The sequence below is a fragment of the Gopherus evgoodei genome, chromosome 8, assembly GCF_007399415.2.
Source record: "Gopherus evgoodei ecotype Sinaloan lineage chromosome 8, rGopEvg1_v1.p, whole genome shotgun sequence".
Classification (NCBI taxonomy): domain Eukaryota; kingdom Metazoa; phylum Chordata; order Testudines; family Testudinidae; genus Gopherus; species Gopherus evgoodei.
The window spans coordinates 104,197,664-104,223,087 of record NC_044329.1 but is presented as its reverse complement, the minus strand read 5'-3'; the positions used below and the strand labels follow the sequence as shown (position 1 = coordinate 104,223,087).

Below are 25,424 nucleotides of genomic sequence, written 5' to 3'. Positions count from 1 at the left end.
ATGCCTCTATCCAGGATGTACAAACCCACATCGAACTCTAGGTTAATTCTCATGCAGCTAGCCTGTACTGAAGTGCATGCTGCCACAGTTTGACTGTCACCAGTATCCAGGCCAGCTAGATTAAAGTTAGCTCAGGTATGTCTACACACGCTGCAATCTCATCCCATGATTTCAGTGCAGACATAAAAGCCTGAAAATGACACACACACACAATTATTCAGGCAGGAACCTTTAAAAAGACGTGGGACTCATTCTTTTAGTGTAAAAACACTCTTTCTATAACTTCAGTTCCATGATTCTACATTTCTAACGTAAATAATTTTCAACAATAGAAATGAGGTTACACCAAATCTGTGTGGAACAAAAGTAATTTTGGGGCTAAAATAATGGCACTTGAGAGGTATGCCACATGATACAACAAATGAAAAGTTCTTACATGGAAACAAAACTAAGTATGTCACATCACTGATATCATGATCATCTTAAGGAGCACTGATTTTGTTTATGGCATTTATAATGCATTTTTGACATTCTGAGTGACAGACGCCACCATAATAGAAAATTAAACACACCTGGCTATTTAGTTTCCTTTAAGCAAAAACCAGTGTTAAATTTGAAATATAAAGTATGCTTGAAGTAATTACAAAATAGTGACAACTAAAATGTTCTTGCAAACACCAGGAATAAAGAATATGAATTTAACACTGTCTTGGCAAGAACAAATATTTCATTAGGGCAGCAGTTGTCTCATTTGAAAGACACTAAGAATGAATACTGTCTATATCTAGTATCCTATCTGTATTCATTACTTTTTAAAGGATGATACATGTCATGGCAGCTTTGAATAATTTCATGGAGATGCACACTATACTGCACTTACCACAGCTTCACATATACCCTCAATCTAGTCTAAGTACAACACGAGTATTGATCCAAAATAAAATTATATGTACTTGAAAGGCTTCCAACTTGGTAATAGACTCATTTACAAATCTAATTTTATACATGACCAATATAGACATAAGTTTCTATAATGGCAAAATTACTTTCTTTCAAGACAACAGTGTGTTCAATTGATTTTTCTTTTTAAAAATGTTGAGAGGAACACACAAGTTATATTACATGTCATTACTTTCTTGATTTAATTAAGATTTTATATGACTGTGCCATTAAATAAATAACCAGTTCAGCCACTAGAAGTATCATCCAACCCTATGTAGTTTTGATTTTTAACAAAATTGTTTCAATACCCTATATGGAGATCAGCTGAACTACTTAGGAAAAGTTCACAAACCTCTTTCAAATATGATGATTTTTGTTATATATGGACATGTAATTCAAACCTCCTCCTTAACAAAAGAAATGTACCTATACTACCTTGTGTTAGGATCCCATCAGCTCCCATATGGTAAGCAGTCTTAGGGCTGGGTCTGTATTTCTTTCTTTAAATTTGTAAACATCTATTCCAGGTTCTAGGCATCATAAACATCAAAGCTGACTCTTTTAGACCTATCAGCTGCCTTAGATACTACTGAATATAAGGTACTGTTAAGACAGAAGTGAAAGAAGATGCACAAGTGGCTTGATTCCTGTGTTTCTTGAGAGGTCTCAGATGTTGGTATTGGGTAGTTGCTTACCTGTCTTGAGTGGTCACTTGTGGGGTTCCGCAGGTTGTATTATGTCACATCTTACGTTCAACATACACAAAACCTTTAGGAAAATTAGTGACACAACAGGGTTTGTGATGCCTACTATACTCAGGTGGAAGATGTCTATGGAAGTGATACAGAGTGTATTTGACAGTAGTGTTTCAGCAGATAGAGTTCTTCTACCAGTCATAATTTATCCTTTATCCACCTTAATGTTAGGGGTCAATGAGCTGAGGGAAGTGGTCCCATCTTTCAGATGAGACAAAATGCCCTGGTCCTGTACACATATAGTCACAGAAGATATCATGCACATTGCTCGTAAGATGAGTGTTAATGCCCATGTCACAACCAAATTCCAATTCTAGTAACCACAGTCTGCCTACTTAAACTTATTTAGCGATTATCTTCGAAAAGTCATGGAAGATGCGAGATTCCAGAGGACTGGAAAAGGGCAAATATAGTGCTAATCTATAAAAAGGGAAATAAGGACAACCTGAGGGATTACAGACCAGCCAGTTTACTTTCAGTACCCAGAAAGATAATGGAGCAAATAATTAAGCAATCAATTTGCAGACACCTAGGAGATAAGGTGATAAGTAACAGTCAGCATGGATTTGTCAAGAACATATCATGTCAAACCAACTTAATAGCTTTCTTTGATTGAGGTAACAAGCTAAGTTCCCTGTAAGCTGCACAGCAATCTATTTACCACCATGCAGGCACTTAGAGAACTCACCCAGGGACCCACTTACCCTGGCTTCAACTCACCCTGTGGCCCGGACCTGCCGCAGCCAGATCGGGCCTAGGCATAGCCCCGGGTGTGGCCAGGGCAGCGCAGCCCAGGCCAGCCCCAGGCGCAGCCAGAGCAGCGCAGCCCAGGCATCCCTCCCCTGGACTGGACCTATTGGGCCAAGGGAGGGGCACCTATTCTGCAGCCCCAGCTCCAGAGCTCCCACGGTGGAGACAGGCGCCTCTCCCCGCAGAGACAAGATTCTGCTGCAGGGAGAGAGCTGTGGGGGGAGTATCACCCCCACCACATGAATTTTGTTATGTGCACCAATATGGAGATCATGTGTCACATATCACCTCCACATCGGTACACATAATGAAATTCTTTCTACACATGGATGGGAAGAATTAGAGGGAATACTGGTAACAAACCTTCTGGAGAGGGAGGAAGCAGTAGATGTTGTATATCTTGACTTTAGTAAAGCTTTTGATAAAGTCTCACATGACCTTTTCATAAACAAACTAGGGAAATACAACCTACATGGAGATATTATAAGCAGGGTGCATAACTGATTGGAAAACCATTCCCAGAGAGTAGTATCAGTTGTTCACAGTCAAGCTAGAAGGGAATATTGAGTGGGTCCCACAGGGATCAGTTCTGGGTCCGGTTCTGTTCAATATCTTCATTGATGATTTAGGTAATGGCATAGAGAGTACACTTATAAAGTTTGTGGATGATACTAAGCTGGGAGGAGTTGCAAGTGCTTTTGAGGATACAAGTAACATTCAGAATGATCTGGACAAACTGGAGAAATGGTCTGAACTAAATAGGGTGAAATTCAATAGGGATGAATGCAAAGTACACCGCTTAGGAAGGAACAATGAGCTGCACACATACAAAATGGGAAATGACTGCCTAGGAAGGAGTACTGCAGAAAGGGGTCTGGGAATCATAATGGATCACAAGCTAAACAAGAGTCAACAGTGTAACACTGTTGCAAAAAAAGCGAACATCATTCTAGGATATATTAGCAGGAGTATTGTAAGCAAGACACAAGAAGTAATTCTTCCACGCTACTCCGCGCTGATTAGGCCTCGACTGGAGTTGTGTCCCGTTCTGGGTACTACATTTCAGGAAAGATGCGGACAAATTGGAGAGAGTCCAGAGAAGAGCAAGAAAAGATGATTATACAAGACTTGGGACGGAAAATTGAAAAAACTGGGTTTGTTTAGTTTGGAGAAGAGAAGACTGAGGGGGGACATGATAACAGTTTTCAAATACATAAAAGGTTATTACAAGGAGGAGGAAGAAAGAATGTTCTTCTTAACCTGTGAGGATAGGACAAAAAGCAATAGACTTAAATTGCGGCAAGGACAGTTTAGGTTGGCCATTAGGAAAAATTGCCAGGGTGGTTAAGCACTGGAATAAATTGCCCAAGAAGGCTGTGGAATCTCCATTATTGGAGATTTTTAAGAGCAGATTAGACAAGCACCTGTCAGGGATGGTCTAGATAATATTTAGTCCTGCCTTGAGTGCAGGGGCTGGACTAGAAGACCCCTCAAGGTCCCTTCCAGTCCTATGATTCTATGATTTCTAGCTGGAAATAGTTGTGCAATGTTGCTGTATTATGTTAAATGCCCGCTATATTCAAATCTAGAGATGGTTGCATTTCGGAGGAACATTAGTGATTCCTGCGGGTAGGTTAGGTTCTTTAGGATGAAAGGTGCTACATAAAAATAGCGGTGAAGAATCACAGAATGGAAGAATCAGCAAAGAATCCTGTGGCACCTTATAGACTAACAGACGTTTTGGAGCATGAGCTTTCGAGGGTGAATACCCACTTCGTCGGATGCATGTAGTGGAAATTTCCAGAGGCAGGTATATATATGCAAGCAAGCTAGAGATAACGAGGTTAGTTCAATCAGGGAGGATGAGGCCCTGTTCTAGCAGTTGAGGTGTGAAAACCAAGGGAGGACAAACTGGTTTTGTAGTTGGCAAGCCATTCACAGTCTCTGTTTAATCCTGAGCTGATGGTGTCAAATTTGCAGATGAACTGAAGCTCAGCAGTTTCTCTTTGAAGACTGGTCCTGAAGTTTTTTTTGCTGCAGGATGGCCACCTTAAGATCTGCTATAGTGTGGCCAGGGAGGTTGAAGTGTTCTACAGGTTTTTGTATATTGCCATTCCTAATATCTGATTTGTGTCCATTTATCCTTTTCCGTAGAGACTGTCCAGTTTGGCCGATGTACATAGCAGAGGGGCATTGCTGGCATATGATGGCGTATATTACATTGGTGGACGTGCAGGTGAATGAACCGGTGATGGTGTGGCTGATCTGGTTAGGTCCTGTGATGGTGTCACTGGTGTAGATATGTGGGCAGAGTTGGCATCGAGGTTTGTTGCATGGATTGGTTCCTGAGCTAGAGTTACTATGGTGCAGTGTGCAGTTACTGGTGAGAATATGTTTCAGGTTGGCAGGTTGTTTGTGGGCGAGGACTGGCCTGCCACCCAAGGCCTGTGAAAAGTGTGGGATCATTGTTCATGATGGGTTGTAGATCCCTGATGATGCGTTGGAGGGGTTTTAGCTGGGGACTGTATGTGATGGCCAGTGGAGTCCTGTCAGTTTCTTTCTTGGGTTTGTCTTGCAGTAGGAGGCTTCTGGGTACACGTCTGGCTCTGTTGATCTGTTTCCTTATTTCCTCATGCGGGTATTGTAGTTTTGAGAATGCTTGGTGGAGATTTTGTAGGTGTTGGTCTCTGTCTGAGGGGTTAGAGCAGATGCGGTTGTACCTCAGTGCTTGGCTGTAGACAATGGATCGTGCGGTGTGTCCAGGATGGAAGCTGGAGGCATGAAGGTAGGCATCGCGGTCGGTAGGTTTTCGGTATAAGGTGGTGTTAATGTGACCATCACTTATTTGCACCGGGGTGTCTAGGAAGTGGATCTCCCATGTAGATTGGTCCAGGCTGAGGTTGATGGTGGGGTGGAAGCTGTTGAAATCGTGGTGGAATTTTTCCAGAATTTCCTTCCCATGGGTCCAGATGATGAAGATGTCATCAATGTGGCGTAGGTAGAGAAGGGGCATGAGTGGACGAGAGCTGAGGAAGCGTTGTTCCAGGTCGGCCATAAAAATATTGGAATATTGTGGGGCCATGCGGGTGCCCATAGCAGTGCCACTGATCTGGAGATATATATTGTCATCAAATTTGAAATAGTTGTGTGTGAGGATAAAGGCAGAAAGCTCAGCAGCCAGTTGTGCTGTGGCATCATCAGAGATACTGTTCCTGACAGCTTGTATTCCATCTGTGTGTGGGATGTTTATGAGGCATTACTAACTGGATATTTTAGGGGGGTAACTTCTTGAAAAAGGGGTCTTTAAAATTCTCTATGTAGTTGAGGAGTACTCCTGCTTAGTTCCAGCAATATTGGTTTGACAGGGTGAGTGGTACAGAAATTCATTTTTTTTCCTAAAGGTAGAACTGACCATGCATCTTTGCTATTCTCAAGGCCCAGGTGAATTGTTTTCATTTGCTTTCTATCTAAATATACAACATAAAATATATGTTTTCTCAGGTTGTTCAATGAGGGACTACTACTTGTGAATATTCTAAAATAAGGAGGAATCAGTTAAGGAGTTCTTCGTATAATGGTACTCTTCCAATCTTCAGTTTGAAGCTATTTTTATCTTCTGACAGTATGATAATGAAGTAGTCCCAATGTAGTACAAAGGAACTCCAAGAATCCAATTTTACAGATATCAAAGAATTCCGATGTTTAAGATGCATTTTCTTTTTAGCATTAGTGATTTTTCTTCTTGCCAAGGAAAGCCTTAAACTACCCATAAAACTTTGCATGAAATTTAACTATCAATATTTAATTCCCTTTGGCAGTAGATCAATCCAGCATTACTGATCACTTTGAAACTCACCCATCCTGACGTTACATTTCCATTACTACAAAATTAATTTGCATAAGATCTTCTTTTATGTCTACATCTGTGTTTTACATTACTGATCTTGAAACAGTAATAGTTCTAAGTTTGTATCAAAAAGTTTTCATACACAATTAAGTTCCTTTTTAATTGTTTACTACTTAAAACTGGGGTGGGAAATCAATCATGGTTATGAATTACTGTAAATAGTGAATGTAAGACAATTTGCTGTTTTGTACAATAAGCTATATAGTATACTACATACTGCACACTAGAGATACTAAAACATTTCTAAAAGACAACAAAAATACTATTTTAGAGCCAAGTTTGTGAGTGTAATATAAATTTAAAGTTATATTTCTTTATCAGCATAGAGTTTGGTTTTTGTTTTGAAAGGTATTTATTTGAAAGTAAATTTTCTTGTACTATTTACCTAGCTCTTTAATCTGAATCCCACCAATATTCTGCTGTTACCATACATTGTTTATCAGACTGATATTTATACTCCCTAAAGCCACTCTCTGTAATCAAGTTCCTATTTTTAATATATTCAAATATGTTGATGAAACTGCCTAAGATATTGGTTTTGTTGGGATTATTTACCAGTCTATGTGCATATCTCTAATAAACTCTCCAAATTCCATTTTTTTAGCCTCTTAATCCATCAAATGAAGTGCGTGGATAGGCAATGTAGATAGCTCTCCATACCCAGTGTTACTCTGTTAATGTTATATGCGTTTCAAGAAATGTATCATTATTAACAAAAAATGTAAGTCAATGTGACAGATCATAACAAAAGTGGTAGTGAAAAAAATTATTAATTAGTATCAGTCCACTGAAGGGGTAAATAAAATATCCCAGAAAAGACAGGGGCAGTTGCAGGCCCATTCTCTGTATCTTAGGAGAGCCACATGGGAGACGAGTGCAGTTGCATTGTACAAGGGATTATGAGGCTCTGGTGTGTCCATGAATAGGCACTTGTGCTAAAATGATGCACTTGTGCTCCAGCCAGATTTGTAAAGCAGGATGGTGCTAGTCACAGGAAGATTAAAAAAGTTATGTGCAAATAATTCAGCAATGAATACGTTAAGCCAAACTTTGATATAACTGTATGTTTGATGGAATACACTACATAAAATATATTTCAAGCTGGTTATCAAATACTGTTGGATGAAAAAGATAGAGTTCAAATGTGAAACTTTCAGAATTAAACTCCTTAACAGAAAAGGATACACTATCCAATTTACAAAGCTTGTTAAATGTAATGTGCCCTTTCATACACACACACACACACACACTTGCGCACGTACACACACTTAGTAGTCTTTTAAAATGAAGCTCTGGTAGGAATATGAATTTTATAAAGCACTCTGATACTAGTGATTTGAATTACTAATAATGTGAAGAATCTCTTCCTTTGGATGGGAAAGGATAATATAAAAAAGTAAATACAATCAAATTCATACTGACATACAAAGGCGCCAGCTCCCCACCACATCTGAGACAGTAGCAGCCACAGAGAGGCATTTCTGGCTCTCTGATACAGGGCTAACTAGCTCCAGTATAAATTAGAACAGACGGGGTCTCACTCTAATTTACACTGTTGGCACCATTGGCATCAGGGCCCTGACAACAATGAAGGTTTGGGCATACTGCCCTCAAACTACTTTTGATTTGCTTCCTTCTCCCCCTTTCTCTGGAGGTGCAAAGGCAGCTGGTATAGGACAAAAAGCTACACCAGTGGAGAATTCCCACAAAGGGATGTTCTCAGCTGAGAATCTCTGGAAGGTTTAAGAACAGCACAACATGGCTTTGGCAGCCCACAGAATCCAGTCCAAATAATAAAAAATGTTTACTAACCTTTCTATAACTGTTCTTCTTCAAGATGTGTTGGGTTGCTCATGTCCATTCCAATGTAGGTGTGCATGCGCCACATGCATTGCCACTGGAAAGTTTTTCCCTTAGTCGTATCTATCAGATTGGCTCTGATGCACCCTGCAGTTGTGCCTTCAGGGCATGGTATATAGGAACCTGCAACCCCCTCAGTTCCTTCTTGCCAGCAACTCCAACAGATGGGTGGAAGGGCAGGTTTTGGAATGGACATGAGTAACACATCTTGAAGGACAACAGTTACAGAAAGGTTAGTAACCATTTTTCTTCTTCGAGTACTTACTCATGTCCATTCCAATGTACATGACTCTCTAGCACAGGGGTCGGCAACTTCTCAGAAGTAGTGTGCCGAGTCTTCATTTTTTCACTCTAATTTAAGGTTTCGTGTGCCAGTAATACATTTAAAAGTTTTTAGGTCTCTTTCTATAAGTCTATAATATATAACTAAACTACTGTTGTATGTAAAGTAAATAAGGTTTTTAAAAATGTTTAAGAAGCTTCATTTAAAATTAAATTAAAATGCTCCAAGCAAAAAAAAAAATCCTCGGTGCATACACCCTCAGCCATAGCATGCCTGAGTATAAAAGAAAAAAACACTTGGGGTTTCTCGCTCTGCCCAGGAGGGGCTTTGTATTTAGTGTATGGACCCTCGGTGCTAGTAAACCTAGTAATATAGAGGGTGGCTTAGCGCCCCTCCCTCCAGCCCAGGGGGGGTGAACATTATAAGCCCCGCTGCCAGCATGGGCAACATGAAATCTCAAGTAATTTAAAAAACCTTAAGAGCAGTACTAACGGATTGTAATAACTACGTGTTCAAAAAACAAAAGGGTATAACTACGGACTTGGGAGTCCTACAGTCATGGGCAATGGCATCAACAATGGGTTCAAGGCTGGATGCACGGGCATTAGGGGGTGTGGAGATGGAAGCCTGGCTGCCCAGCCTGGTGGAGCCCTCGGAGGCTGGTGAACTGGATGCCTGTGCTGCGGGAGAGATAGCAAAAAGGAACTGAATCCTGTTGCCTTTTTTTCAAAGGGAGGTGAGGACCTCTCCCAGTTAGAAAGGGTTCTCACCAAAGTGGAATACAATCCCTGGGGTTCCATGGGGGAGCTTCAGAGAGGCGTGCATACTTGGCAGGATTTACTAGACCTGTATGCCGAGTATAAAAAGCAGAAGGGTAAAAACCTAGGGGCAGCTGTGGGATTAATATAAACTGAGGCGGCCATGTGGTATCAAATGTTTTCGGAACAAAACAAAACAAAAAGTTGGGGAGAAGGGAAGAGGTGTGTACCCAACAGCTAGTAAAAATTAAGCAACTAAAAGCACAGATTAATAACCAGGCAGCAACCCAAGCCTATACCCAACCAAAGTTAATACAGCGGCTGTGGCTGCCACAAAACTCTTAAAAAAAAATCTTCTGCTGGTTCGGCACACCTCAAATTATCGACTCTGACCAAGCGGGGGCTTTTGTACAAAAAGTTCTTAAGTCCCTGCTTGTGGCCTAAATATCAAACAACAAATTCGCATCAGTTATCAGCCAAAAAGCAGTGGCACTGTAAAAAGGCAAAGCCAAAATCTTAAAAACGCCTTCCATAAAATGTGCTCAAGCTTGGGAATGGATTGGCCCTGAAAGCTGCCTCCTATTTTGGCAACTTTATGCAATTCTAACTGCCAAGGTACCAAATACACCCCCTACCACATCCTTTTCAGTAGTCCCATAATGTGGGGTAATCTGTAAAAAAAAAAATTTACTCGCCAATTCACCAAACAGTCGGTATATTGCCCAGCAGAGGAAAAAGCTCTGTAAAACTCGCAAAGCCATAAAGGCCCCTTTTAATTAAAAAAAGGCCAAACGCAAAAAAATCGTGGTTAAAAGCGTCCAAAAATGGCAAATTAGAAACAAGGTATTGTTGCAAAAACTAAAAAAAAGCAGACCACACCCTAAACACTAAGTGAGTGAGTCCGTACTCCATTGTAAACTGCATCTCCTCAGTAGTGTACCAGCTTCAGCTACCCGATAAACTAAAATGGGTGCATGCCAATCAGCTCAAAACATATGTTTCTCCCTAGGTTTCTGGTCATGGTGTCGTGGGCCTCGGTCGTGAACCAGCCACCTGCCTGGATCATCCAGGTTTCCATCTGCCCATAAAATTATCTAAATAATTAGAATTATAAAAAAAAAACAAACCTTCGCCTTTGTCACATCAATGAAAGCCATGTACAGGTCCTGATTTTGCTCGCAAGACTTTTCATCGATTTGGTGGGCAATGAAGATCATGTCAGTTGTCCTGCGGGATGGTCTAAAACTGCACTGAGATTCTGACAATACTTCCTCAGCAAGGAGAAGTAAACGGTTTTAGAGGACACAGGCAAGAATCTTCCCTGCTATAGCTAGCAAGGCAATGCCTCAATAGTTTCCACACTCCGACTTATCTCCTTTCTTAAAGATTGTAACACTGTTAGTGTTTCTCAAGTCTTCTGGAATCTTCTCATTACACTAGATATGAAGAAAAAGTTTGTGGAGCTTCCCTGCCAGTTCTTCACCTCCAAACTTGTAGACTTCAGCTGGTATGCCATCTGGCCCTGTTGCCTTGTTGTTCTTAGTTTGCATAATAGGTTGTGTTACTTCTTCAAGGGTAGGGGGGTCAGCAAGAAATTCTCTTTCATGCTGTTGAGGGTATAGATTCAATAGTGGCATCAGAGACAGATGACTCACGGTTCAGGAGTAACTCAAAATGTTCCTTCCGTCTGGCTTTGCTGTCCTTAAAATATGTTGACCCATCTTGGGCTCGGAGTGATGTGGGTCTATGGGATCATGGACCGTAAATGGCCCTTACTGCCTGAAAGAAACTCCTCATGTCATGTTGATCAGCATAAATCTCAATCTCCTTGGCCTTTTCTTGACACCACTTATTTTTGATGTCAAGGATTTTCCTTTGGGCTTCAGCCTTGAGTTGCTTGTATAACTCTTCCTTCTGCTGGTGTGATATGTCATTCTGCCACATGCGATGAGCTTTTCTCTTCTGGTCAAGCAGGGCCTGAATCTCAGCATCATTCTTATCAAACCAATCTTGGTGATGGCGGGTGATTTAGCCAATAGACTCAACACATGCCGAGAGAATGGCAGTCTTTAATCCCTTCCAGAAATTTTCATTATCATCATCAGCTATAGGCATAGCGTCAAACTTCTCTTGGTGATACTGCTGAAGTTTCTCCTGAGTCACTACATCTTAAAGGGACTTGATGTTGAATTTCTTTTGTACTGATTTTGCCTGCCTGCGATGCCTTGAGGTGATCTGGAAATTCATGATTGATCTAACAAGGCGATGATCTGTCCAACAGCCATCGGTTCTATGCATGGCCCTCGTGATGAAGACATCCTTCCAATCTCGAGCTCTAACAATAACATAGTCAAGAATGTGCCAATGCCTGGAGTGAAGATGTCTCCAGGTGGTCTTATACATCTCACTTTATCTAAAGAGGGTATTTGTGATGATCAGGTCATGTTCTAGGTATGTGCTCAAGAGGAGGATGCCATCGGAGTTAGTATTTCCTACTCCTTCTTTTCTGAAAGTGCCATTCCAGAGATCTGACTCCTGCCTGACTCTAGCGTTGAAACTCTGAGAATGATCTTGTCCTGCTTGGGAATGTTGGTCAAGACTCTGCCAAGATCTGTATAAAATTGTTCCTTGATATCCTCAGTAGAATCAAGTGTTGGGGCAAACTCACTGATAACAGCATCACCTCCTTGGTGATCTAGTGCTTAGTTTAGGATTCGGCGCTTTCACTACCATGGCCCAGGTTCGATTCCTGGTCAGGGAACAGAGCTCTTCAATTTTAAGGCAACTATCATATGGGTCACTCACCAGCATCGGTTTGTGGCATGCCGTACACAGTTTGACACCCTGGGACAGAGGCATATCCCAATGGCCAGGGCAGGCTAGCCCTGCAAGGTGAGGAACACTACTAACTACACTACGCTACTTAACTATTGATAAAGAAAATTAAACCCAGGCCCAAAAGCCGGGTCTTAATCAAGCTAAAAATCATATCAAGGCCATAGGCCTCAATCATACTAACATATAGAAAAGTAAGGAAAATAATCAATCACTAACTCGCCTGAGGCTCACTCTCTGATTTAATACATTATCATAACACTGTTAAATGCTGCTAACACTACAATAACCACCAAATGCTGCTAAACAATAAAAGTGCTGCTATAAGGGGTTAAAACTGACATAAAATCCCTTAAATAACCCAGCCATCACTGCCGGAATAAACTAACAGCTACTAGGTTGCTATAGTTCATTAAAATTGCTTATGCATAAATTGTATCTCTTGGCAACTTGACCAAAAGTACAAACAACATGTATTTTAAATACAAGTTCCTCAAAAGGCTTGGACAACAGGCAACAGCTTAACCACAAGTAACCCGCAAGTAGGTGGAAACCAGGTGTCAAAGTCCTGACCATTACAAAAACCCGTAAAAAGGGGAAGTTACAAAGAGCAGGCTTGCAAATTAGCTCATAACCGGTATATTAATAGTAGTCGTTTTTTAGCAGATGGTTAGAAGATGTCATTGTATTAACCAAATATGGTATCCTCGGATGTATAAGTTCATATGGTAATTTGCGGTTTTTGGCTATATAAACCCAGGTATCACTGCTGTAGGGCAGAGCGACTTACCTCTTGCTAGAGGACCTGTCGTCTCTCCGTGCATATGCATGTATTCTCTGATTAATCAATAAAGGAGCCTCAGGCTGTCTGATCAACTCAACTGGGTGGTGGTCTTGGGTATCTTTTAAACCCCTAACTTGGGATTCCTGACATTTCAAACATACTATTCTGCAATGGGGGAATTTTCATAAATTTTGAACTCTTCCACATCAAGAACAGATATTGATGGAATGATTTCACAGCATTGGCAAACATCTGTGGGTTAATTCTCCTTTCTAATCCCAGTGGAAATACTGCTTTTGAATATGGATTTCTCATAATGGAACAATTGTTCGGAGCAGGGGTAGGCAACCTATGGCACGTGTGCCGAAGGGGGCACGCAAGCTGATTTTCAGTGGCACTCACACTGCCTGGGTCCTTGCCACCGGTCTGGGGACTCTGCATTTTAATTTAATTTTAAATGAAACTTCTTAAACATTTTAAAAACCTTATTTACTTTAACATACACCAATAGTTTAGTTATATATTACAGAATATAGAAAGAGACCTTCTAAAAACGTTAAAATGTATTACTGGCACATGAAACCTTAAATCAGAGTGAATAAATGAAGACTTGGCACACCACTTCTAAAAGGTTGCTGACCCCTGGTTCAGAGTAACCACATGTGCAGCAGTTATTTTGGGGATACATATGTATAATACATCAGAGGGGTAGCCATGTTAGTCTGGATCTGTAAAAAGCGACAAAGAGTCCTATGGCACCTTACAGACTAACAGACATATTGGAGCACAAACTTTCGCAGATAACGAAGTGGGTATTCACCCACGAAAGTTTATGCTCCAATACGTCTGTTAGTCTATAAGGTGCCACAGGATTCTTTGTCGCTATTTGTAATATGTATGGAATGTGACCACAGTTTATTACACCTATCATAACCCTCTTGCTATTACCTTGTACTCCTTCTGTCTGCTTGTTGTATTCAACTGTTATCTGTCATCATATTCTTAGAGATAGTCAAGACAGGGTCCATTGTGCATCACCTAGCATAATGAGAGTCAGTTCTCTGATTGCAGTCTCTGGGTGCTACCACAATACAAATAATAATTTTCAACTGTAAAATCTTCCAATTCACATTTAACAGAATAATTTTTAAATTTGTATTTCATAAATTAACCTTCTTTGTTCCAGTTCTCAGGTGGATAAACATTTCCTGCTGATGCTTTCAAAGGGAAGCCATCTTAGAAGTGAGCCTGGATCTGAAGAAATATGTACATTACTGGTACATATTTAAAATATAATCTGGGTATTACACTTGATCCAATTTGAGGTTCCATGGAGAGAAAAATTAGTAAAATTATGGATGATGTTATGAATGGCACAGCTGAAATTAATGGGAAACAAACCTGGCCCAGTAAAGAATGTTATCTAGAAATAGTCAGCAGCCTTTGACACTTATAATTACAGAAATTGGAGGCTTTGCCCATGGGACCATGTGTTCCACAGCAAATCTCATTTCCTTCATTCTCTTTCATCGTTATTGGAAGTGTAATCATTGCATGATTATAGTCCTTATGCATAACATATCCATTTCTTTTTGTACTTTCCAATATTGGTGTTAATTGAATTCACTTGAGCAAATGTGTAAAGAAATTCACTGTTCAGATCTTATCACTGATAGAGGACCGCCTGATCGAGGAGTCTGAAACCATACACTGGAGATCGAAAGGTCAAATTCTAGATCATATAGATGTTAGCTGCCTTTGCACATGCCAGTTCTTTATTCGCATAAATATAACCTTTTAACTATTTCTTTTAATTATTCTTGATTAAAAAAGAATAAAATTTAGATGAGAACATAAAACAAATAATGTACAAAATCAAAGTTGGGGTGAGAAAGAGCTTATTACATAGTCTTCAAGCAAAACAAAATATTGAAATCTCAGAAATATTAACAAACCAATAAAATATACTTATCATAAAAATATATCAAAAATAATTAAGGCTAGTGGTCTGACTGCCATGAAAGAGATCTGTGTTCAATTTTCTTTCCTAGGGCTGGGAGGAATCAGCCCTGTGACATGGCCATCACACAACATATACGTAATGGGAGGAAGGAAGCAACAGTTTTGAAAGAGACCTATGGGTGATAGTAGACAGCAAATTAGACACAAGTTTGCATAGTGATGTAGCAGGAAAATGCAACCATTGCAGTTTTGGGCTGTATATTCTGAGGCATCAAGGAACAGGGAGTCTACAGTCCTCTCTCTAGATAGTGGAAATATCATTATACTTGGAATACTCCATTCAGCTCTGGGCTCCACGTTACCAGAGACATACTGAGGAAGTCCAAAGAAAAGGGATAAAAAATTCAGAGAGCTGGAAGGACACACTTATGATGAAAAACCAAGGCTGAATATCAGGGAACACCTCTTGTCGGAGAGATCAGAGGCTATGGAATGTCTCTAGACATTAATGGTGGAAACCTCATCATTTGAGACATTTTAAATAGGATTGTACACAAAAAAAAAAAATAGAAAATGTACTCCAGGGAACAATCCTACACTGACAGTGAGATGGACTTATAACCTAATAGGTCTCTCTTTTCCATCTTCTATGATTCCATTCACCATCCTCAGTGTTATGAATGTAGGGGGAGAAGCAGCATACTTGTTAAAACTAAATTATTGTCTGAGGCTAGCACAGAAGAAACAAAACAAAAAAGTGTATAGCACAACTAAAGGTTCCTAATGCTTGTAATGACTGTTGTCTTTGTACCATGGTATCTTATTACTTTAGCTCTCTTTCAAATTGTTTTACCTTTTTAATCACTTGTCCCTGTTGTGTGTCAATGAGCAGTAGTTTGGTGCAACAGGAGAAAAACAGGATTGATGAATTGTGAGAAATAGTCAGATAATGAAAGATTGTGTCTTGTTTTCTCATGGTAGCCTTGAAATGCAATTAATTTCTTGGGGACATGGACATCACACAGTTCATGATATCAGACAAGTCTGAAGAGATTTTAATAACAAGCAAACAAAGGGCCAGAAAAAATAATGTCTAGTGAACAGACTTTCAAGTCCAAGTAAACTAAGTGATTCAAATCAAGAATTTAAGAACCTTAAAATAAAGAAGACCAACCTTAAACGGTCCAGACACTCCATTAGATTTCCTCCCTAACTGGCTGAAACCTGAACAACAATATTTAAATGTGTAGACTTGCTTTCCTCTCGCAACTTCTTTGTACTGAATCCATAATAAATGTAATGTCACATAAGAATATTTAAAGCTAGGCCTAAACTGAGAATTACTTTTAGACAGAAGTAATGGGATGCTTACTTTCCATAGATTTTTACAAATATATTGTTTAAAAAACTAGTTTGTGTGTTCTATGATACACTGAACCATATGTTCTTTGCTTTTCTCATTTCCTAATAGAACAAAAGAAAATAATCAAAAAGCACAAACCAGGTTATACAGTATGTTTGATGTACCAATTTTTAAACATTCATTTAATATAGCTGGGCTGCAAAGACTAATACTGCTTATGTACCCTAGTACGAAGCCCTAAATAAGGTTCCAGACTAGATTACATTCATGCAGGTCTCATTTTAAAGGAAATTGGAGAGATGAAAAAAAGATTATAGGAAGACACGTTATAAAAACAGACCTCACAAGTCAAACTTAATAGTGAAACTATTCTCTTTCATGTAGACAACTGTGAAAACAAATATCCTGTAAGCTCTCTCTATATATATATTGTATCTTTCCACCAGATCTCTCTGCCTCCTTGAGACAGATTCTCATTCATCTCATGACTATATAATTTGATCATAGTTGACTAAAGCACAGCAGGGAGAAAGGGCTGATAAAGTATCAGGCTCCAGGAAGTCAGATATACAATTTCATGATTTCTAGTTGTAACAAGGATGGGATAGTGGTGGATATAAAGATATTACCCCAATAAGAATACAAATATCAAGTTTGAGCAAATGTTTTCCTTCTCTGACTAAATAAACTACTTTCCATTAACTGAGAATTACACTGATTATGATAAATTCCTTGAGACAGAATGTCAGGATAAAACACAAAGAATGGCACATGACAAGTGGAATGAAAGCTTAGTTGATTTGTCAATATGAAAGTTTGCATTTTTTTAATTTAAAGCAACTGATAAAGTGAAGATTAAGAAGTTAGTTTTTTGCACCAACACTTTTAATGAAAAATAACGTTTCAAACTTAGAGACCAGCTCCTTTTTCTCTATGGTTCATTCCTGCATAATACTTTTCACTTTCTAAAAGGTGCTAAAACAATATCTATTTGTAACTCTACCTTGATGCCCCAACTGTGTTGACTGCTGGCTGAGTCCCAATAGTTGAATGGTTATAACTATGTTCATTCTGTTTTGGATTCTTTTTCAAGTACTATACAAGCATTGTTTGCTTTGTATATATGTTAACAAAATAATATTGTGATAGAGTGTTTGGAGGGCCAGGCGGCCTAGTGGTTAGTGCACCTGACCTCCAACCCCTTGGCTTGCTATCAGAGAGGGCAGTAACAATGGGTGGCTCCTGTCCCCAGGTCAACAGTGTTTGGGTCTCCCACTATGTCTGGGCCTTTGCCCTTAAGTGGGACATGGTAGGGGAACCCAGGCCTTCCCTCTCTACTGGGCCTAAATTTGCCATCCTGGGCTACTTCCTACATATATGCTCCTTCAGTTTGGGGATATGGCCCCTATAGTTAGGACCCTTCCAAATTCACAGCCGTGAAAAATGTGTCATAGACTGTGACATCAGCTCTCCTCCATGAATCTAGCTATTGGAGGGGGGAGAGAGAGGCAGGGCTGGGGATGCCCCTGCTGGGGGTGCCTACCATGCACAGAGCTCCAGCTGATAACCCTGTCCTGGCTAGGGAGGAACAGGACTTCCTCTTCCCCTGCACAGCTGCTCTTGGGGGGAGATCAGACCCAACTCTGGGTACTTCCCCTGGACGTAGGAAGCTCTGCGACCGCACTGCACAAGTTAGAGTGTCCCTGAAGCGAGGGAGGTACCCAGATGTGGGCCTGATCTTCCCCTCTGCTCCAAGAACAGCCATGCAGGGGAAGAGGGAGTCCTGTCCCTCCCCCCAACCTGGCTGGGACTAGCAGCTAGGAGCCCCTGGCTGGGGTGCTCCCAGTAGCACAGGTGAGATCAGACCCACATCCCTATCTGGGAACTTCTCCCAGCTGCAGAAAGGCAGTGCAGAAGCAAGGATAACCATCCTGCAACCCCCTTACAACAACTTTTTGACAGCCCCCACATGATCCCTTTTGGGATCAGGTGCCCCATGGTTACAACACTGTGAAATTTCAAATGTAGACATCTTAAAATGTAAAATTGACCAAAATAAACCATAAATTTGGTGGGGCCCTAACTAAATAGTCAATAGCATCACAAACAAAGTCCAAATGAGCAGGGCCCTCCATGACAAGCGGTTTCTCAAACTGAGTGGTGGTTGAAGAAGGCACTGCTTGGGGGCCTTACTCACTATCTTGTCCCCTCTCAGGCTCCACCTTCTGACTGGCTTCCTGGAGAAGGATTCTTCTCTTTTACAGTCTGTTCATTACTCCTTGCCCGAGCTCCTGAATTCATTTTAACCCGCTCCTCCAGCTGCAGTGGGCTGGGCAGGCCTATAGGGGCTGAGCTACCTGGGCCCAATATTGCCTTTTAACCCCTGCAGGCCCACTCCAGGGTTTGCATAAACAATCACAAACATATACTAGTTATTACTGTACTGTGGCAATTTTTAATACTCTGGCTAGTGTATTGGTATCTCTCTCCAACTTAAGTAGTTGAAAAACAAATGGTGATATCTGCTTTTCTCCATTCAGGATTCAAAAGAAAATCATTTATTGTATGGCATATAGTCACTAACCACCCTGGAAGGATTTATTTTTTGTTTAATTTTAAATAAGAAAATACCTTTTATTCTCCAATAAAGTCATTGTGAACGAATCATACTATTTAACTTGAACTTACCTGTGACTCTTTCACATTTTCAACAGTGAAGTTGAACCAAACTCGAAAGCGTGGGTTACAGGTATCCGGCCTAATGAACAGGTCATACTCAAACTCTGTGATGTGATCCACACGTCCAAGGTTACCTACCAGAGGATTATGAAACGCAGCAGTTTAACAAATGGCTGATAAACCCTGGCCCAACAACGACACAGAATGGAATTTTAAAATGCGTGACTATGACTGGCTAAAACCAGTCACATTATTATAAGGTTAATTAGCACTATAACACAGCTCAGAACTTTTTTCAAGTAAATGTCTTTATTACACTCGTGAAGAAAAACAAACAAATAGGCCAAGCACAGTTTAAAAAGTCAATACGGAAAAAACCAAACACCAATAAGGACTTTTATAATTCATTCCCAATGACTTTTTGTTCTCTCTGACCTTTGATTCTTCCTGTGAATGTTGTCCCTTCATCCCTTCTGTTACTCAAAATCCCCTCTTCGCTCACATAATCTCTTTGCCATTCCCACTCCCTGCTTACAGGGATTTCTTTCTTCCAGGTGCTACTAATGTTTAGGAATACCTACTTAAAAACAGTGCCAAAAATTCTATTGCTCCCCCTATGGCTGATTTTCAGGACTTCTCTGTTTTCCTGCAGATGCTCAAGGCCCTCTCTCCTAAAACATGAGGCTATGGGGTTTAGCTTGGGCCCCTCCTGGTTAGTTTTGTGATATAATATTGAAAAATACAGTCAGAAACTACTTTGCTCCCTCTTGCACTTTTCTGTATAAAATGAAAGCAAGCAACAAATCAGGCCACAGTGGAGAAAGGAGTGGAGTTCAGTGCTGGAGAAATTTGGAAAAGTGCTTTTAAATGGTTAAACGGGCTTTTTTCCTTTGAAGTGCTGCAGTGAGTTTCAAAGACAGATGGCTTTTATGTCCACCTAATTTATACCCTACAAAATGAAAGGCGTTACGTTTTTCCTGCTCACACCCATCTAATCAAATTTTGTATTTAATAAAATAAGCCCACACCTTCGCTTTCAAAGCTGATATAAATGTTAATTATGAAAGTACTGCTACATGTTTGGACCCATTATTTTATTAATTCAGATATAGTTTCAGATATTTGGGGCAAGATTACCAAATCCTTATTCATACAAAGTCGAAACTTCCTCTTCAGGCAGTCTCACTTAAGGCAGTGGGATGACTAGTGGAGTAAAGTGCTGCTTAACGTTAGTAATGGTATTAAAATCTGTCTTATAGTTTGTTTGGGGGGGGAGGGGATCATTTGTATTTTGGAAACCAACAGATATTTGAGCTGTGTACTTCATCGATGTATTTATAGGCCCTTCCGCATAATCTTGAGCTGGTGCTGTTGCCAACTTCAATTGCACAATGAACATTTTTTATCTTCCATATCTGGAAACTTTCTCCCTTTGTTGCCTTCCCCAATCCAGACTTTTTACAGCAAAATTATCTTAGCTGAATCTCATTTTACAGACAAGCCTAAATGATAAATCCAAAATATAAATATAAAGAGTGTGGAATATATTTTGTAACTATGAGATCTGACAAATACAAATAATGTAATCCACCTGACTTTTGGTTAACTCCCTTCCCCATCCCTTGTCTGCATGCCGTCTTCCCTAGGCCCTGATTCCGCCACTGTTACTCATGTTGAGTAGTACCTTAATGTCACTAGAACTATTCATGGAGTAAGCCACTACTCACTGTTAGTAGAGTTGGCAAAACCAGGGCCCTATACTGTAAACTCTTCAGTACAAGAAGACAAAGCTCTTTCATTTGCCTTAAGTCACAATGCATATTTGTAACTATAGAAATGGTGATAATATTCTGCACTTGTTTCACATTTGTAACTCCTATTAGTATCAATGGTAATGGTTTGGAATGAATGATCTGCAGCATGGTTTGGAGAAGAGAATTTCCGCTGCATTGATTTAAAACACAAAAGGTATAGCAGCTAGTAAATTCTGTAGCAGAAATCCAATGATCATAAAAATGGTTTGTAGTGTATGATGCAGATCAGGAACACAAGAGATTACTGAGAGAATAAATATTCTATAGAAGTCAAAATATTCAAAGCAAAATTATACCTTGATTTCTGACCTAATGCATATTTCAGTTTCCATTTCAACATCAGATTGCTAATTAGTCTGAACTCAAAGTGCCAGACCCTCAGCCCAGGTGTTTCCATGCAACACTCTGACAGAGCAGAGATGCTGTAAAGACCCTGGTATTAAGGAAACCCTTGCTGGTGCAAAATAGATGTGATGGGACCATTACAAACCAATGTAATCTAGAGCAGTGGTTCTCAGCTAGGGCCCCCTTGGGGGCCACAAGCAGCTTTCAGGGGGTTCGCCATGCAGGGCTGGCATTAGACTTGTTGGGGCTAACGGCAGAAAACCAAAGTCCCACTGCATGGGGCTGAAGCCTGGTGATCCAAGCCTTGCCACGCAGGGCTGAAGCCGAAGCCTGAGCAAATTCGCTTTGCAGGGTCCCCTGTGACATGGGGCCCTGGGAAACTGCCCTGCTTGCTACCCCCTAATGCTGGCCCTGGCTCTTATATGCAGAAAAACAATAGTTGTGGGCCATGGAGTTTTCATAGCATGTTGGGGGTCCGCAGAAAGAAAAAGCTTGAGAACTCTTGATCTAGAGCAATCTATCTACCTATGCATTACTAATTTATACTCCTGGGGGAATTTTACGCTACTGTGCATGCACAGAATGTCTGTCCCCTGCAGATTTCTTTGCTTCCCTACAGAAAAATGACTTTCTGATGGGGAAGCAAAGCAAAGCCACAAGAGCAGTCATGTGAGCCTCCCCAGCAGTATATTTCAGGTGCCCAGGGCAGCTGGCAGAGAGGTAAATCACTGTGGGGCAGGAGGCAGAACTAGGAAGGACCCAGAAGGTGGCTCCAACCCTGCACCGGATTCAGTTGCTAGTCCCAGCTGGGCTGCGGAGAACACCCCCGCCTCAGATTTCTCCCGCAGCTGCAGGAAGCCCTGCAAATTGCCCCTCTTCCCCACCCCCCACCCCCCGATTCCTGCACCCATCGCTCCTCAGCTTCAGGGGGACACATCCCTGTACAGAGAGCTGCTCCCCCATCCACCCAACCTCTGTGCATCCAGAACCCCTCATACCCAGATCGTCCTGTCAAGCTTCAGCCTCCTGCACTCAAAACCCTCCCGGTGAGCCCCACTCCCCCTGTACCTGGACAACCCAATGAGCCACCCGCACCCGGATCCTTACCCCACCATAGGAACATACAAATGGCCGTACTGGGTCAGACCAAAGGTCCAGCCTAGTATCCTTTCTGCGGACAGTGGCCAATGCCAGGTGCCCCAGAAGGAGTGAACCTAACAGGTAACGATCAAGTGATCTCTCTCCTGCCATCCATCTCCATCCTCTGACAAACAGAGGCTAGGGACACCATTCCTTATCCATCTTGGCTAATAGCCATTTATGGACTTAACCTCCATGAATTTATCTAGTTATCTTTTAAACCCTGTTATAGTCCTAACCTTCACAACCGCATCAGGTAAGGAGTTCCACAGGTTGACTGTGTGCTGTGTGAAGAACTTCCTTTTATTTGCTTTAAACCTGCTGCCCATTAATTTCATTTGGTGGCCCTTAGTTCTTATATTATGAGAACAAGTAAATAACTTGTCCTTATTCACTTTCTCCACACCGCTCATGATTTTATATACTTCTATCATATTCCCCCTTAGTCTCCTCTTTTCCAAGCTGAAAAGTCCTAGCCTCTTTAATCTCTTCTCATATGGGACCCGTTCCAAACCCCTAATCATTTTAGTTGGCCTTCCCTGAACCTTTTCTAATACAGTATATCTTTTTTGAGATGAGAAGACCACATCTGTATGCAGTATTCAAGATGTGGGCATACCATGGATTTATATAAGGGCAATAAGATATTCTCCCTCTTATTGTCTATCCCCTTTTTAATGATTCCTAACATCCTGTTTGCTTTTTTGGCAAGCACTGGGAGATAGGCGGAGGAGTGGGGACACGGCGCACTCAGGGGAGGAGGCAGAGGTGAGGTGAGACTGGGGGGTGGGGAGGGGAGCTTGGCTGCTGGTGGATGCAGAGCACCCACTAATTTTTCCCCATGGCTGTTCCAGCCCTGGAGCACCCATGGAGTCGGCGCCTATGCACTAAACCACAACCACCTTCAACCTGGACTCCCCTGCAGAGTCCCATTACCATTGCACCCAAAACCCCCAACAACCTCTGTGCATCCAGATCCCCTCCACAGCCGGATCCACTACTAAGCTGCCTACACCCAGATTGCCCCATACAGAACCTTCTCAACCCACACCTGGATCCCCCCATATTGAGCCCCTCCACACTTGGATCCTGCCTTGCTGAGCCTGCCTGCCCACACCTGGTGCATCTAGCATGGATGGGCAGGGCCCTGGGGTGTTTCTGGGGCCTGTGATGTATCAGGGTGGAATGCAGCCTCACCACTGAGTCTGTGTCCCAGGGGGGTTGGGGGAGCTGCACATTGATCTCCCATTTCTGTGCAGCCAGTGGCCTGTGCTCCCCAACGCCACATTTATTTGTCAAATAAAATTTGTAGAATTTTAAAATATTTTGCACAAATTTTAATTTTTTTGGTGCAGAATTTTTAATTTTTTGGTGTAGAATGCTTTTAGGAGTAAGTAGTGCACTTGTCAGCATCATATCTAGCTACCACAGATCTCTTAGCAATTTAATCACTTGTTCATTGTATACCTAGGTCTCTTCCAAGATTACTGATTTCCAAATTTCTCAAGATCACTGAATATTTGTGTGGAAGATTATCTTCTCACAGAAGTTTTCACTTTTTTTTTTTCCTCTCTAGCATAGGTTCCTTTGTATTATTTTTCTGTTCTCACAGGTATCTGCAACTCCTTCCAGTTCAGTATTATTTGTGTATTTCATTAACATGCTATTTCTTCCAAATCATTAAGATGCTAAATAAGGCAGTACCCAACACCAGATACTTTTATTAACCTACTCAACGTGTTCCCCACACGCAGAAGGCTGATGCTTGTAGTCACTGTATCCTTTGCTTACGCTCTATCATCCTGATTTCAACCCACATGACAGTGCCCCTAACCAAAGTGGAAGTTTTTGTTAAAAATAAAAAAAGGTTAGAATTGCACAAGCATAAAAAAATACTTCCACAAATTAAAAGAGAGTTTCTAGCGTTCAGTGGGTGTCACTGAAAAATGCTTCTTGACATCAAAGAGAAAGGACTTGAGCAACTACTACACCAAACTCATAATAAAACTTATGAATGTTACAGTGCTGCCTTCATACTGCTAAAGTCAAGGGATTACATTTTTTATCTCAATGTACAGGAATATATGCCCCAGTACCACAAAAAACAGTGATTGACACTGAAAGGTGTCAAGTATCAAAGGGGTAGCTGTGTTAGTCTGGATCTGTAAAAAGCAACGAAGAGTCCTGTGGAACCTTGTAGAGTAACAGAAGTATTGGAGCATGAGCTTTCCTGGATGAATACTCACTTCGTCAGACGCATGTTATATGTCATGCGTCTGATGAAGCGGGTATTCACTCACAAAAGCTTATGCTCTAATACATCTGTTACTCTATAAGGTGCCACAGGACTCTGTTGCTTTTTACTGAAAGGTGTAGAAGTATTAAGCAACAATTAAACATTGATTACATAATGAAGATATGATGCTACATATCCATCTTATGGTGAAGAACAGATAGGATTATTTTACATTCAAAATAAGCATCTACTATACTAAAAGGCAGCTTTTTGAATTTATATTCATGTTACTTTTTGAATATATAGGGAAAGTGGGTGGTGTTCCCTTAATTTGGTCTTTGGAGGAAGAAGTTAAAAGTGTAATATGGAGAAAGAAATAGTTTATCTAATTAGTGATTTAAAAAGCAGCTACATATTGAAATTTGTTCTTGTGTCACAAATCCTCGTGCACTGAGATAATACACCACTTTTTTTTTTTACAATAAACTAGATGAATAAGCTACTTTTTATGCTTTTATGATAGTCAATTAAAGAGAAAGGTGGACAGTGTCAGTTCTGTGTGGTGCCACCATTATGTTTCATACACAAATAAACTGAAGTCAAATAGCTAACTACAACTATTCAGGGACTTTTACCATCTCCATATTTGATTTCTGTGTACATTTCTACTCTCCACTAATTTCTGCCTTCTCCTTATAACAATTTTGCTTAGATAATTTTCTTTTCTTTTTTTAAATCAGGCATTTGAGACCATTCCCAACTCACACAACAAATTCTAAGAAGAAAGCCATACATTGCAACAATATTGACAAGTACTGTACTGCACTAAGGGCTTCCACTTGCCTCCACTGGAATCAATGGGAGCACCACCACTATCTTCCATGAGTGCAGTGTCTGGCCCTAAGCAACTCTAAGATATTAAAGCTATCACAATATAGTTCCACAGTAATTGTAACTTTTATGAGTTAGCCCTGCAGAACATAGAGGATGTCAATGATGTACATTTTATTT

The 25,424-nt window shown here is 40.8% G+C and overlaps 1 protein-coding gene across 1 annotated transcript in view; it reads right to left on the bottom strand.

Annotated features, from left to right (window-relative positions):
* The window catches only part of AGBL4 (ATP/GTP binding protein like 4), a 1,406,381-nt gene that overhangs the window by 1,312,853 nt on the left and 68,104 nt on the right, over positions 1–25,424 (bottom strand). The window contains 1 exon segment of the mRNA XM_030571608.1: positions 18,888–19,012. Coding sequence (XP_030427468.1) covers positions 18,888–19,012 — 125 coding nt within the window.